The sequence below is a fragment of the Rhinopithecus bieti genome, unplaced genomic scaffold, assembly GCF_001698545.2.
Source record: "Rhinopithecus bieti isolate Rb0 unplaced genomic scaffold, ASM169854v2 scaffold_15776, whole genome shotgun sequence".
Lineage (NCBI taxonomy): Eukaryota > Metazoa > Chordata > Mammalia > Primates > Cercopithecidae > Rhinopithecus > Rhinopithecus bieti.
This window is the reverse complement of record NW_016808836.1, coordinates 988,202-1,003,023: the sequence shown is the minus strand read 5'-3', so window position 1 is coordinate 1,003,023 and position 14,822 is coordinate 988,202. Positions and strand designations below refer to the sequence as shown.

At 61.9% G+C, this 14,822-nt stretch overlaps 1 protein-coding gene across 1 annotated transcript; it reads right to left on the bottom strand.

The window, feature by feature from the left end:
• Positions 1 to 1,071: 1,071 nt before the first annotated feature.
• Positions 1,072 to 13,008, bottom strand: PAK4 (p21 (RAC1) activated kinase 4). The gene is given in 11 exon segments (XM_017887524.1): positions 1,072 to 2,048; positions 2,646 to 2,780; positions 3,732 to 3,857; positions 4,983 to 5,109; positions 5,356 to 5,489; positions 6,391 to 6,791; positions 6,794 to 6,842; positions 7,043 to 7,501; positions 10,641 to 10,867; positions 12,075 to 12,147; positions 12,988 to 13,008. Coding segments are annotated over 9 exon segments (1,791 nt in total). The 5' UTR covers positions 10,845 to 10,867; positions 12,075 to 12,147; positions 12,988 to 13,008; the 3' UTR covers positions 1,072 to 1,892.
• Between the last annotated feature and the right edge of the window lie 1,814 nt (positions 13,009 to 14,822).

Genomic DNA, 14,822 nt, shown 5'->3' with positions numbered 1-14,822 from the left:
AAAAAAAAAAAAAAAAAAAAAAAAAAACAACTCATTTGAAAATGCATTCAAGCCCGAAGCTTTTTTTTTATTCTGGAGTGTGTGTACAGTGAGGAGACAGTTATTTTGGTTTTGTTTTCTATTTCTTCTTTTGCCAATGTTAGCATTTTTTTTTTTTTCCGGAAAAGCATCCACCTCACCTAAGCCTCCAACACATTGCAGAGAGCACAGCTGCTTGCACTGCTGGGTTTCACTCTGTGATGATCCATCTAGGCTGTGTTTGCACTTGGCATAGGCCCTGCCACACACAGAGTACCCTGATTCTTGGGGTCAGGACCCATGGAGGGTGGGAGGCGTGGACTAACCTGGAATCTGCCCTGGCCACTCACTTCCCAAGAGGACCAGGCTGAGATCTCTGGTGCTGATGACACCTGGCTGGCTTTGGGGATGGAGGCTCACTCCTGGCTCTCCCCCTGCCCCACTGCCTCCCTGGGTGCTGGGGAGGATGCAGAAAGTGGAGCCCAACAGGGCCTGAGGCACGAAGTGCCAGAATGCAGCAGCAGCAGCAGCGATGGCGGCATGGCCACCTCCATGCCAGTCAGATCCCCCCCAGCATGGGCTCGGCTCCCAGCTCCTGTGTGGAGGGACGCACTTCACAGCGGGTCTCTCCGAAGCCAGCAGTTCCAGGCCAGTCGGCCTCCGTCAGTCCTCCAAAAGTCCATCTGCCCACTGACCAATCTGCCAAATGGCCTTAAATTTACCAACATCGGGTTAGCTCCTACCCACCAAACCTGCTCAAGACAAACAGCCTTTAAAAGGTTCCAGGAAATTGCAGATTTGGCAAACTGGGATCAGTCTGCACGTGGACCGTGGCAAACTGGCTGCTTCCAGGGGTGGGGACAATCCTGTCCCATTCTGGGGAGTGGCGGGTTGGGGGGGCTTACTGGCTACTTTGAGCTGAACTCCCCACTCCCCACCCCACCCTTGCCCTGCCTTGGCTGGAACTGTGGTTTGCTCCCAGATCCAGACCCTCTCCCTGCAAATTCCCACCCAAGACAGTCGGGCAGGGCCCCCAAACACACCACACACACACAAAACAAGACAATGTTTTAATTGTAAAACTAACTCGAGGCAGGGGTGGGGGGGCCGGGGCTGCGCTGACCGGGCAGGAACCTGGGTCTTCAGGCAGTGGTTCTGCCCGGGCCACCCCGCAGGACAGGGACCATCTGTCCCCCAATAGGGGCAGGGGCTAGAGTGTTATAAAATGACAATATAAATAGACTTCTAGAAAAGAGGAGGCTGTCCAGGTGCAGTAGTCATTTGCTGCAGGGGCTGGAGAGGGTGGGGGGCCCTGACCCTGTCTTCCCATCCAGCCACAGAAAGGGGGTGCAGGGCTACGGGAAAAGGCCACTCTTCGGACATTCATGATCGACCCCCACAATGGCTCAGGGGAGAGGGGGCTGGGTGTCAGGCAAGGCGCCAGACACCCCCTCGCAGGCTGGAGGACGGGGTGGCTGGATCTTTGCACACACGCACATGCACACTCGCACGCGTGCACACACACACACGTTCACCTCTTAGTGTTCTCTCCACCCCCAGCAACCCCCACTGCAGACTTCCAGTGATGGGAGGGCCGCTGTCCTCCTGGAGACAAGAACACGGGGGAGGGCCTGTCCCAGAGGGTGAGGGTCCTGGGAGCCTCACTTGCTCCCACGAGTCCCTGTGTTTTTCTAAAAGTCACGAGATCAAAACCGGAGTTCAGTAGTAGGGTCCCATCTACCCCCGGCAAGGAGGGCAGTGCCACACGGAGCATCTCCCGGGCTGGGAGGAGTGGGAGGCCTGGCCCCCTACTGGCCTCAGTGGGGCGGGGGTGACCCGGGGGGCTCTTTGGTCGAGGGGAAGGGCGCTGGGCCTCATCTGGTGCGGTTCTGGCGCATGAGGGGCACGATGCTGGCGGGCGGCCCTGCCTTGGCCAGGAATGGGTGCTTCAGCAGCTCAGCTGCCGTGGCCCGCTGCGCAGGGTCCCGCACCAGCAGGCGGTCCAGGAAGCCCTTCAGGGATGGTGACACCTGTCGAGGAGGAGGGGAGGGTCAGGGGGTGAGGGCCCCACTGACGGTTTGCTGTGGGGCCGCAGTTTCTGCCTCTGCCAAGTCGGCTGGCAGCATGTACTGTGCAGGAAGGAAGCGGGCAGAGGTCATGGGTGTCTAGAGCTTGGGGTGTAGACGGGACAGGGACAGTGATGGTGCCTGTGATGGTGCTTACTGTGTGGCCCCAGAGGAAGCGACAAACTCTGGGGGCTCATGGACTCCCTATTTCCATGGCTTAGCAAGGAGCTGGAAGCAACTGGGCCCCAGAGGTGCCCCTTCCTCTCCTGGCGAGTCCTCCACTAGGGAGGTCCCGGCCCTGTCCTCCACTTCTAAGTGTGCGAATCTCTCTAGGGCCACCGGCCAGAGCCCAGGGCAACAGTGAGGGTGCGGGGAGGGGCCTGTGGCTCTGCTGCCTCTGTCGCCCAGGCCCCACAGACGGCGTCTGCACAGACACATGAGGCCTGGGGGTAGGGGGCCCAGCACACAGTAAGCACCATCCCAGGCGCCATCACCGTCCCCATCCCGTCTACACCCCCTGCTCCGGCTGGCGCACAGTTTCCCGGCCAGGGAGGGGCCTACCTTGTGTAGGTTCTTCAGTCGGGGCGGCAGGTTGTCCCGAATCATCTTCATGGCTTTGAGGGGCGGCTCGTTGAAGTAGGGGGGCTCTCCGTCCACCATCTCAATCACCATTATCCCCAGCGACCAGATGTCCACCTGGGGCAGGGGAAGCGACAGCAGGGCTGAGCGGTTGGGGGTGGTGGGTCCCGGGGAGGCCGCAGGGAGGGACCGCCCGAACGCTGTCTCTGCCTCTGGCTCCCAGAGTCCTTGGCCCAGAACTCCCTCTTGGACACCCAGCCAGCAGTCCACGCACCAGGGAGCCCCTGAAGAGAGCTGCCCAACCCACACCCACCCCTCTTCTTTCTGTCAACTGCCCCCAGGTCCCCTCCCTCCCTCAGTCCAGGTGGCATCCAGTGGTGGGTTCAGGACCCAGGCGGCCTCATCACCACAGTGGAGACAGTGATTGGTTCAGAAACAGGCACAGGACCCAGCCTGGGTCAATCAGAGCCAACCTGGGAACTTTACCCAAAACACCCAGGGAAAGAGGGGAGCCCGCAGGCGGGAGACACTTCCCAGAGCTGCCGGGGCCAGCTCTGCTCGCACAAGGGGAAAGCCGGCCTGTGATGACAATGCTCAGAAATCAGAGCCAAGGCCGGGCGAGGTGGCCCACACCTGTAATCCCAGCACTTTGGGAGGCCAAGGTGGGCAGATCACCTGACGTCCGGAGTTTGAGACCAGCCTGGTCAACATGGTGAAACCTCATCTCTACTAATACAAAAATTAGCTGGGCATGGTGCCCGGCACCTGTGATCCCAGCTTCTCAGGAGGCTGAGGCAGGAGAATCGCTTGAAGCCGGGAGGTGGAGGTTGCAGTGAGCTGAGATTGCGCCACTGCACTCCAGCCTGTGCGACAGAGCGAGACGCCATTTCAAACAAACAAACAAAAAAAGAATGAATGAATACATGTATGCCTGCAGTACCTCCTCATCCAGAGCACCATTCCTGGCAATCACTCCCAGACTGGGCCCCACCTCCCGCCAGTGCTGCAGCTGGAAAATGGCAGTGTATGCTGTCCACGGCGGGACAGCCTAACCACCCTGGGGCTCACCTCTGGCCCATAGGGAAGGCGGGAGATGAGCTCTGGGGCCATCCAGTAGGGCGTGCCGACCAGCGACTTCCTTCGGGGCACTTCCTTGCTCACCTGGGCACAGAACCCGAAGTCTGACAGCTTCACCTGGGGCAGAGCAGAAGCAGTGGGGTCAGAGGAGCTGGCACTAAAGGAAGGCAAGCAGGGGGGATCCGCCTGCGTCATTCCTTGGCTTCAGACACGATGTGCTGCCCAGAGGACAGAGCTGGGGCCCAGAGCCAGACCAATGGGAAGCTCCACCACCGCCTGGTGGGGGCCCTCGGGCGAGTCACCTCCCCCAGGATCCCCTCATTTCCCTTCCTGACAGCCTCTGGGGCTTTTGGCGGCAGTGGCCTGAGTACTGCAGATAGCAGAGGCCGGGCTGGAGCTGGGAACAGGGGTGGCCCCAAAAGCCTGTGCCCTGGGGCCCTGCTGCCCTTGAGCAAGTCTTCAGTTGGGCTGGAGAGGAAGGCAGCCCCGCACTGGGGCCGTGAGGGGACACAGCCTGCCTTTGTGACAACCAGGCCCTCCACACCTCAGGAACTGTGGGCCCCAGTCCGAGTTCTCAGGATCTCTATGGGTCTTCCTGCCTCCAGAAAACATCCCCACAACCGTGTGTGGACAATCTCAGGTGGCCCACAGATGTCACCAAAGCACATCTGTAGACATCCGGAGCCTTCCACAGACTGTCGGTGACACAGAGCTCTCTCTGCCTCTGCCTAGACTGACTGGTGGGGCTTAATCTTCCTTGGGGGAAGGGATGGAGTCATCCACTTCTGCAAGCATTTCATTCAAGTCGAGGGCCCTCTCTCACAGGAAATCACGTCCACCCGGCGTTATAACTGCCGTGGCCTCAGATTCGGAACCTCAGTCCAAAGTATGGAAGACAGGGCTGGGGTCCACGGCCCGCCCCGGGTGCTGGGCAGGGAGCAGCTTTTCAGTGGAGAAGCCTGCGGTGCGGGCTGCGCTGTCTGCCCAGATCCCTGTCCCTGGGCCCAGCGTCCTGTGCTGATGGCACAGCCTCCGCCAGCCTCTGCCCTCCCACTGCATACAGTCCCCACGGAGCTGGAGCCTGACTCCGTGCTGCTCCACGACGGAGAGACGAACTTCCCAGCTCCTCAATCACAGACCTGGGGGTCGGAGCTCACCTACCCTCAAAGGGGATGGGGAGAGGTGGGGAAGCCCTGCAGCCGGAACCCCACCACCCCTGCACCCCGCCGCCCATCACCTCACCCTGCCATCATGGGTCAGCAGGATCGAGTCGCTCTTGATGTCCCGGTGGATGACGCCCTGGGCGTGCAGCACTGACAGGGCCTGCAGCACTGCCAGGCACACGGCCGCGATCTGCTCCTCGTTCATCCTGTGGGGTGGGGTGGGGGGTGAGCAGCCAGGTGGACAGCACCCCGGGGGCCAAGGGGGATGCAGTCCTGCCTTGGGATGGGAGGACTCTGAGACCACTCAACCCCACTCTGGAGCGGGAGGAATGGAAGACAAGGCCCCATCCCGGAGGCCCGAAGCACAGCTGGTTTGGAGATGTGGCCCCACCCCAAGCGGTCTGGAGGGGACTTGGTTGTGTCACAGGAGGGGTCTGAGGCCCCCGCACTACCTGGTGTGGGTGACGATGTCGGTGAGGGCGCCTCCTTCCAGGAACTCCATGACCACCCAGAGCTCGTCCCCCACCAGGTAGCTGTTGTACATCTCCACCACATTCTCGTGCTGGTAGTCCCTCATGATCACCACCTGTGCAGGGGCTGCATCAGCGGTGGGGGGAGGCGGGAGGGCTGCCAAGCCTGCCTCAGACCCAGCCAGCGCCACCCCCCTGGATCCCCCTGCAGTTCCACATCGAGTTTGTGCTCACTGGGGTCACCTGGACTGCCCTCCCCTACTGCCACAGCCACATGGGCCTCAGAGCCAGCTTGAAGCCCATGCCTCCCTTCTGGGGGTGCGCCCCCCTGGGCACACGCCCGTCTCAGGTCAGTCCTGGAAGTGGGAAGACAGCGTTCAAGCACAGAGCTGAGACCCAGACAAGCAGGTATGGGGCAAGGATGAGAGAAGAGGCGTGCCTCGGGGGTGGGTGAGGAACTCAGGCGAGGAGCTCCTGGTGCAGCCAGGCGCTGTGATGCGCAACGGGGCCAAGAGGGGCCTCACACACCCGGCAAAGGGGCCTGGGCTTCCTACTGTCGGGGCACTGTGGGGCGCTGCCAGGGTCTCTAAGGAGGGACGGGGATGGGGTGGCCTGAACGCGAAACATCCTCTTGGTCGTTGTGTGGGCCGTGCCGAGGGGATGCCCAGGAGCTGAGGCCGGGGCGGGGCACAGGGAACCCAGGAGGGGCAGGTCTGGAGGACACTGTACCCTGGAGCCCGGGTGGGCTTCAGTGGGTGCAAAGGGCCTGGAAGGCACTGGGTGAGGGGTCAGTGGGCCGAGGAACCCTGGGTCTGGGGCTCAGGGACAGAGATGTGGGTGACAGTGCTGTGAGGACAGAGGCAGGGACCAGCTGGGGCGGAGGAGATGGCCTGGGGAGGGAGAGGAGTAAGGGGAGGAGAGGAGCCTGGCCCAGCATAGAGGAGTGCAGGGAGAGGAGGGAGGGCAGGGTGGGAGGACCGGCAGGGTGGCAGGGCAGCATGGCAGCAGCGCCCACACCTCGTTGAAGAGCAGCTCGCGCCTCTGCTGCTTGCGCAGGTCCATCTTCTTGACGGCCACAAGCTTGCCCGAGCTGCGCACGGTGGCGATGCACACAATGCCCGTGGACCCCTCGCCAATCTTGATGAAGTTGTCCAGGTAGGAGCGGGGGTCACCTGGGTCCACCACCAGCTGCAGGGCAGCCCGGAACTGCTCATGGGATACTCGCTGCGGCTCCCGCTGTGGCGAGCGGGGGCCAGGGGGCCCGGGCACGGTAGGGGTGGCAGGGGCAGCAGGGGCGGCTGGGGTGCGGGCTGGAGGGGCCAGCTGGGGCTCCGAGGCGTGGGGGCCCAGCACTCCAGGGCTGGGGGCACCTCGGGCTCGGGTGGGAGGCCGGGAGGAGGAGGAGGAGGACTGGGGATGGCCAGGCCCCCCGCTGATGGCCCGTTGGGGGCCACGTCGTGAGGCTCCCCCTGAAACAGAAGAGACAGGCAGCTGTCAGTGATGGGTTCCAGGGGCCAGCTCTGCTCCCTAAGCAGGAGAGAGACCCAGCGATGGGACAGACACATGGGTGGTCAGGATGAGATGCATGGTGGCAGGGTGGGGCTGGAAGGTGGGGACGGAGGAGCAACGGGCAGGGGACAGCGGGGCCCTGGGGCGGGGGATGGGTTACCTGGGCACCCCGGGATGGGTGGTCCGTGTCAGCCCTCGGGTAGGTGTTAAAGGGCCGGCCAGCTGCCAATTTCGCCCCACTGGCCAGACCAGCAGGCTGGGGGGTGCCGACGTCAGGCCCGGAGAGGGGGCGTTTGTCCCGGGAGGACTCCTGGGGCCCCCCTGAGCCCTCCCTGGAAGACTTGGGCCTCTTCTCTGGCCCCACCCGTCGCCTGTCACCACTGCCGCCACCCGCCTCGCTGTGACTGGCGATCCGGCCTTGGCTGCCTGCCTTCCCCGGGCCCCCTCTGGCCGTGGTGGCCGGCTCCTCCGGCATCCCATTTTCCTGGCGGGCACGGGCGGGCGGCGGCGGGCTGTCTCTCCGCAGGGAGTTGGAGCGTGTCACCGACATGTTCTCAAACTCATCCAGCAGCAGCGTGAGGGCCCCATCCTTGGCACCTTTGCTGCCCCGCACGATGGTCTGGGGTCCCAGTCAATGGTGGGTGGGGGCCCAGCAAGGAGTGGGGCACACAGGACGTGCATCCGACACACAGGGACAGGACAGCACGACACACACAGAGACAAGACAGAGACGCAATGAAGAGATGCCATGGAGTGACAATGCCATGGGCGGTGCGGCCCCTCCCCTCCCTGGGGACGCAGCTGCAGGGGCCGGAGGAGTGATCGCCATGGCCAGGCTGCTGCCCCCTGGGCTGGGTGGGACCCTGGGGAGGCACCCTTTGTTTTTCTCCTGTTCCCCACACTGGCAGAATAGTCCTGCCCTGCGGGGCTGGGGGAGGGAGGGCAGAAGCCGACCCATCCCATAATCAGCCCTGAGGGCTGCAAATGACAGCGAGCTGGGGCCTGGCCTGGCACTCCCTCCCCTGTGTGCGCCAGTGTTCCTTAGCCCCAAAACCACACTCTGCTCCCGTGAACCACAAGGGGTGGGGGACAGGGAAGGTCAGAAAGGCCTGGTCCCAAAGTAGAGGGCAAGGGGGTCCCAGGAGCCAGGTGGCAAATACAAACGCAGGTGGGGAACAGGCAGAGCGTCCAGTGCGTCCCAAGTCACCCTGTCCCCACCCTCTGTGGTCTGAGTCGTGTCCTGCAGGGCCCCTCTGCCCCTGCCCCATTTCCAGGCACACGGGTGTCTCCCCGCCACGCCCCCGCCCAGGGCCTCTGCTGGCTGCTCCCTCTGCCTAGAACAGCAGCTCTCAGGGTCACCGTGGCTCCCTCCCTCCACTCCTTCAGGTCTTCGCTCAAAACTCAGCTTCTCAGTGAAGCTTCCGCTGGCCGCCCGTCATCTAAAATGCCAGCCCCTGCCCTGCCTGCATTCTACCCAGAGCTCCTGACAGCAGCTGATATAGAGCACGCAGGCATCTGTCTGCTCCCGGCTCTGCCCAGTGCACGCTCTGGGCAGGGATTGTTTTTTCCTGTCTGCTTCAGGTCCTGCTACATCTCAGCACCTAGACCAGCATCTGGCGCACAGCAGGGGCTCCGTGAACTTTTGCTAAACCACGGAGTCAGTGAGGCGGCTGTGCAGAGGCCACGGTGAGCTGAGAACGTGGGCCCTGCTGACAGGGACCCTGCCCAGGATTGCCAGATATCCTCCAGCCGGAGGCCTGCCTCTAATGTGCAGAAAACACTGATCCCACAAAACCTGGACCCTGCCCGGGGCTGCCAGGCGTCCTCCAGCCGGAGGCCTGCCTCTAATGTGCAGAAAACACTGACCCCACAAAACCCGTGGTCTGCTGCTGCCCTGTCTCTCCTGGCTGTGGCTGTCTGCCTGAAGCCGGGCCTTGCCCAGGGGCCCCAAGAAAGCAAGGTGGACACAAGGCCAGTCTTTGCTCTTAGAACAGAGAATTGAGGCTAGGAGCGGTGGCTCACGCCTATAATCCCAGCACCTCGAGACCAAGGATCATCTGAGCTCAGGAGTTTGAGACGAGCCTGGCCAACATAGTGAAAACCCATCTCTACTGAAAATACAAAAACTAGCTGGGTATGGTGGTGGGCACCTGTAATCCCAGCTACTCAGGAGGAAAATCACTTGAGGCAGGAAAGTCTCTTGAACCCAGGAGGCGGAGGTTGCAGCCAGCCAAGATGGCGCCATTGCACTCCAACTGGGGAGACAGAGCAGGAATGTGTCTCAAAAAAAAAAAAACAACAAAAACAAAAACAAACAAACAAACAAAAAAACATGGGGTTGAGAGGGCCCTGGGAGGCCTGAGGCCCGGACAAGGGCAGCAAACACAAGTGCCCATGGGGCCCCAGGACAGTGCCGGCCACCAGGTCGTGTGTGTGAATTCAGGTGTCCTGCCTCCTGGTGGGACAGTCACAGGCAGGCCTCACATCTGGTGAGCCAGGCAGGAGCTGGGTTTTTGGAGACACCTTGATGTGGGTCAAAGTCTACATGCAACTGGCCACAGAGGCAGGCAGGGCGTGGAGCTGAGGCGGGTCGGGTGTGGCCTGCGGCCCAGAAGAGCCAGTACCCTGCCTGCGGAGGCCACTGCCACTCGGCTCCAGCTGGTCTGTCACCAGATGCCAGAAACGGCCTCGGAAGTGGTCTGTCACTTTTTCAGTGGTGGCAAAGAAGTCGAAGCATTCAAAAGCGTCCTGTGTGGGCCACACGGACTCCTCAGTGGGCCACCACACTGAGGCTGCACTTGTGTCTACAGCCAACTTGTGGGCCTTGGGGCTCCTCCCCGCCAGGCCGGGCTGGGCACCGGGAAGGGTCAGTCCCCAGGCACACCCATCTCTACCCCGCTGGAAGCAAACCTGGCCGAGCTCCCCTTGGCCTGCGGCCCCTCCCAGTCCCCACTGACCACAGGAGAGTCCAGGCTCCAAGGCTGGCTTCCGAGGCCCAGCAGGGACTCAGGCCGGGCCAGCCTCATGCGAGGCCACACCCAGACACCGGCTCCACAACTCTCACCATTTCACATGGAGGCAGGAGAGGGGTTAGGAGCATGGGCCTTGGAAACAGACACTGGTTCAAATCCCAACCTTGCCATTTTGCTGTAGATGGCAGGAAAAAAACCGAAAACCAAAAAGCCTGTGCTTCACAGGACTGGCCTCCCCCACTAAAGCCCCACTTCCCCAGTGTCTGCTGAATTCCTCCTCCTCCTCCTCAGCTCTGGGCTCCGCCTCGGTGTCCCCTCCTCCCTGAAGCTTGCCTGGAGCCCTGGTCTGGGTCAGGTGCCTCCTCCAGGCTTCCCCATCCAAGCCCTGACCACTTGGGGCTGTCACCCTCTGGGAATGGGTCTGTCTCCCACTGCCATGAGCTCTGGAAAGACTCAAGGGTGCGATGGAGTGTGGTCTGGGGCACAGCAGCACGGCCCCCGGGGTATGAGTGTCTGGGAGACAGCAGAGCTTGGAGGCTGGTGTGGGGGCTGTCAGATGGGTCATGGGGGGCTCAGGTTGGGGTGGCATGGGTTCTCAGAACTTGGAGCTGGTGGGTGGAGGGTGAAAGGCCAGCGTTGGGCCCAGGATCAGGGTTGAAGGCTGGGGTGTGTCTCTGTTTCCATGTCAGTGAGGAGGTGTCAGTCATAGGGTCGAGTGTGGGGTTGAGGGCTGGGGTCACTCGGGGTGGGGGTGGGCTGGGGAAGGTGGTGGTGGGTGCCGCATACCTTGGGGGCCCCGGGCTGGATGGAGGTGATGCAGGCGGGGTCGATGAGGGGCTTTGGCCGGCGAGCTGACTCCTCGATCAGGCTCTGCCACTGGCGGGGCAGCCCCGTGAACTTCTGCTCGTGCTGGTCGAAGCCCGTGTGTACGCGGTGCTCGAAGTTGGACGGCGCGGAGATCTCCACCCGCTTCTTCCTCTTCCCAAACATGATTCCGGGGGGCTCGGTGCAGCCTGCGGGAGGGAATCGTGGTGGGTGAGTGAGAGCCTGCCTGTGTCTCTTCCTCCTCTGCCCCTGCCCTGTCCCTTCCAATCTCATCTTCCACTGGAACCAACAGGAGGCAGGAGCCTCCTTCCGGGCCTCCCTGCTCACCCCTGCCCCCATCTGTGTGGCACACACAGCCAGAGGGCATCCGTGAGCACCTGAGCCGCCATGTCCCTCTGCTCAGAACTTTCCTGCCGCTCTGTCTCCCGCGGGCCCACAAGGCCCCATCACCTCTCTGTTCTCACCCCGAGACTTCAGGGCCTTTGCACAGGCTGGCCCCCCTGCCAGGAGCTCACTTCCCAGTGTCCGCACAGGGCTCCCCGTCTCCTCCTTCAGTTCTCAGAGCAGCAGTGACTCTTTTCCTGACCACCCCAAGGCAAGCAGCCCCGTGTTCCGCCGTCCCCGCTCTACATCACCGTCACAGCCCGGAAATCCTGTCTGTTGTTCCATCTTAGGTTCACGAGTGCAGCATCCACACCACTCTGCTAGAATGTCAGTGCCACCTTCTGGCCAGGTCTCAGGTGCCCCGCTTCCCCACATCCCCCACTATGCCTGGTACACAGTGTGTACTCAACGGACGGTCACTGCTGGCCTGGCCACAGCCACTGCCGCTGGTCCAGCCCTGAGTCTGGGCTGGGGACGCACACACCATTGGATATTGCCTCAGCACAGGGTTACTGAGCCCCTGGGGTAAGAGGGAACCCAGGCAGCCTTGCCACAACACTCCCCTATCTTTAGGATCTGTGGTCTTCAGTCCGGCCCTTGCCATAGTACCAAGCACAGAGCAAACGCCCGATCAAAGCCACTTTAAAAAACAAAGGGGCTGAGGGGGAGACATGCTGATGGTGGCATCTCATAGACAGCCTGAAGAAAGATGGGAAGGGGAGCCAGGCGGCCAGAGTTGAACTCTCCACCACATGCTGCCGTGGCCTGGGGCAGGTGACAACCTCTCTGTGCTGTGGATGAACCCCCACAGGGCTGCTGCGAGGGGTCATGGGTGACTGGGAGCCAAGAGCTTGGTGCAGGGCTGGGCAAATGCGGGGGGCCTGTCGGTGGGGGCCACTGTGATGGCCGGGGCGGCTCCCACAGTGTCTGTGGGAGGAGGGACCCAGTTCCTGCTCCCCCCGAAGGCCCCACCCCAGCTGTCCCAGGCCTGGGCCCTGGAGTCGCACACACCTGGTCTGATGCTGGTGGGACAGAAGTGCCCTCAGGCAGGTGACCACTCCTCTAGAGGCTTCGGGTTACTCATCTGTAAAATGAGAGGAATGCATCCGTTCACTCATTCACCCATTCATTTAGGAGTAACTCAGCAATGGGCCTCCTCTGTGGCCACCGCAGCGGCCCAGACAGCCTTTGACCTCATGGGAAGTTCGTGTGGGGCAGACAGACCTGTCCCCATGCAGCAGCAGCCCAGGTGGTCAGGGCTGAGGGATGGAAGCACAGGACCCAGCCTGGAAGGACGGAGGGGTGGGCAGTAGGGAGGCTTCCCGGAAGAGGGGAACAGTTGAGACCAGAGGATGGGGGGACAAGCAGGTGGAGTTTCTGTTCTGTCTTGTTCCCAGCTGGCTCCCCAGAGCCAGGCACAGTGCGCAGCCCAGAGAGTCCTGTGGCCGTAGTGAGAGGACAGAGGATGCGCAGATGTAAGTGGCCCCTCCACACCTGCTTCTCCGCCCAGCTCAGGCTGCCTTCATGGGAGCAGCCAGGAAAGGTGAGGCCCTGGCCCAGAGCTAGGACCATCAATGGAAGCCAGCCAGGGGAACCGGTTTGGCAGCGGGAACCCCGTGGGAGGCGGGTGGGGACCCGGCAGTCAACCTGTCTCAACTGGTCCCAAGAGGCCAGCGGGTGGTCAGAGCCGGCCTGGCCAAGGCTCCCAGGGTTGGCCCAGTTTCCCTGCTTGCCCTGGGGCCCAGGATGCAGGGCGGGCCGGGGACCTCCTCTGTGTCTGCCCAGCCCCTTCTCCGAGCCCAATGCCGGCGCCCTGAGTGCTGCCCAGCCCTCCCTCATGGCCTTCCAGCCCGGCCCATCCCTGGTGGCCCTGACCTACTCTCTCGCAGCTCTCTAGGCCCAGCTCCTAGGGTCATCCACATACCCAACAGTCCCCATCTCCCCACTCTGCCTGCTGTCACTCCAGAGCTGTGTCCCATGTCCTCTGGCCTCTCCGTCCTCCCAGATGTCCCTCCACCCCCTTTGGCCCCATGCCCAGCCCGTGACTCTTCATCGTGAACCTGTCACCCCGCCCATCCCACTCCCTCCCCACTGCGGGGCACTAGGCTGTTCCCATAGTCACAGGAACAGGATCAGCCATGTGACCCTCACTAAGCCCAGAGGGCGGAGAGCAAGGCAGACCCTGAGGTGGCGGACGCCTGCGGACAGGGCAAGAGAAGCCTGGAAGGCGGGCGGCTGGCCCAGCTAGCAGCACGGGGTCTGGGGTACGTCCTCCGAAGCCTGGCCTCCTGCCCTCCCACCCATAAACCCCCAAAGGAAGGGGGCAAGGGGCACGCCTCCGGATATTTGCCTGGGGCCACCCCTTTCCTCTGGGCACTGCAAAGAGGGCAGGACAAACAGAGGAACTGAACATGTTTATGACTAGGCAGGGGCCCCACCCTGGGCCCTCCTGGGCAGCTCCAAGCCCTGCTGGCTTCCCCAGCAGGCGCTCCCTTCCCGACATAAGCTCCTGATCTCGTGGGGGCCACAGAAGCCGTGCCAGGCCTGGGAAGAGGGGGAAGAGCTAGGCAGAAAGGCTGGGCTTGCCCAGGTGCAGGGAGGGAGGGGTGGGGGCTGGGCTCCTGGGCCAGCTCCGAGCTTGGCAGTCAGGCTGCCCAGGGCTCCAAACCTCAGCAGGGCTGCTATGACCTGCCCTGTGTGACTTCACTTTCTGTGTCTGTGAATTGGGGATCTAACCCAACCTGGGGACCTCAGTATGTGGCCCTGAGTGAGCAACTCAGCCACGCTGTGCCTCAGTTTCCTCCTCCGTTCAAAGATGGCGATGACAGTAGTTGCTTCCTGGAGTATTTCTTTCTTTCTTTATTTTTTTAAATGGAGTCTCGCTCTGTTGCCCAGGCTGGAGTGCAGTGGCGTGATCTCAGCTCACTGCAACCTCTGCCTCCGGGGTTCATGCAATTCTCCTGCCTCAGCCTCTCGAGTAGCTGAGATTAACAGTTGCCTGCCACCACGCCCAGCTAATTTTTGTACTTTTAGTAGAGACAGGGTTTCACCATGTTGGCCAGGCTGGTCTCGAACTCCTGACGTCTAGTGATCTGCCCTCTTCGGCATCCCAAAGTGCTGGGATTAGAGGGGTGAGCCCCCGCGACTGGCCTTACTGGAGTTTTTATAAGGAATTACGGAGAACACAGAGCACGGAGGGCCTGGCCCAGAGACAGCGGTTGGGATCAGAGCCAAGGCAAATCACACACAGTAAGTGCTCAGTAAGTGCCGGTCACCATTCCAGTAGCAGCCAGCACTTACTGAGTAGCTACTGTGTACCAGCCCTCTTCCAGGCACTTTACCCAGGTCCCACATCTGGCCCTGGAGGGAGGGGCCATTATAAGCCCCGGATTACAAACAGGGAAAACAAGGCACAGAGGGGGACTTCATTAACCCCGGTGACCCAGCTCGGTGACCCAGCTAGGGTGGCAGAGTGGACCCCAGACTTCAGGCCTGTCTGCAGAGATTCACGGGTTCCGGCCCTGCTGTGTCTAATCCCGTTCCATCCTCATCCCAATTCACAAATGGGGAAACTGAGGCCCAGAGAAGGGAAGGCCCTTGTCCAGGGCATGGACAGGAGAAGCAGCCGGTGAGAAGCAGCCAGGATTTGAACCTGGGCGGCTGTATGTGGAAGGCACTGAAGGCTGGGCTCTTACCTGCCTGTCCTGCTGCTCTGGAGGGCTGAGGTGATGCTGTTGGTTTTTATTATTATTATTATTA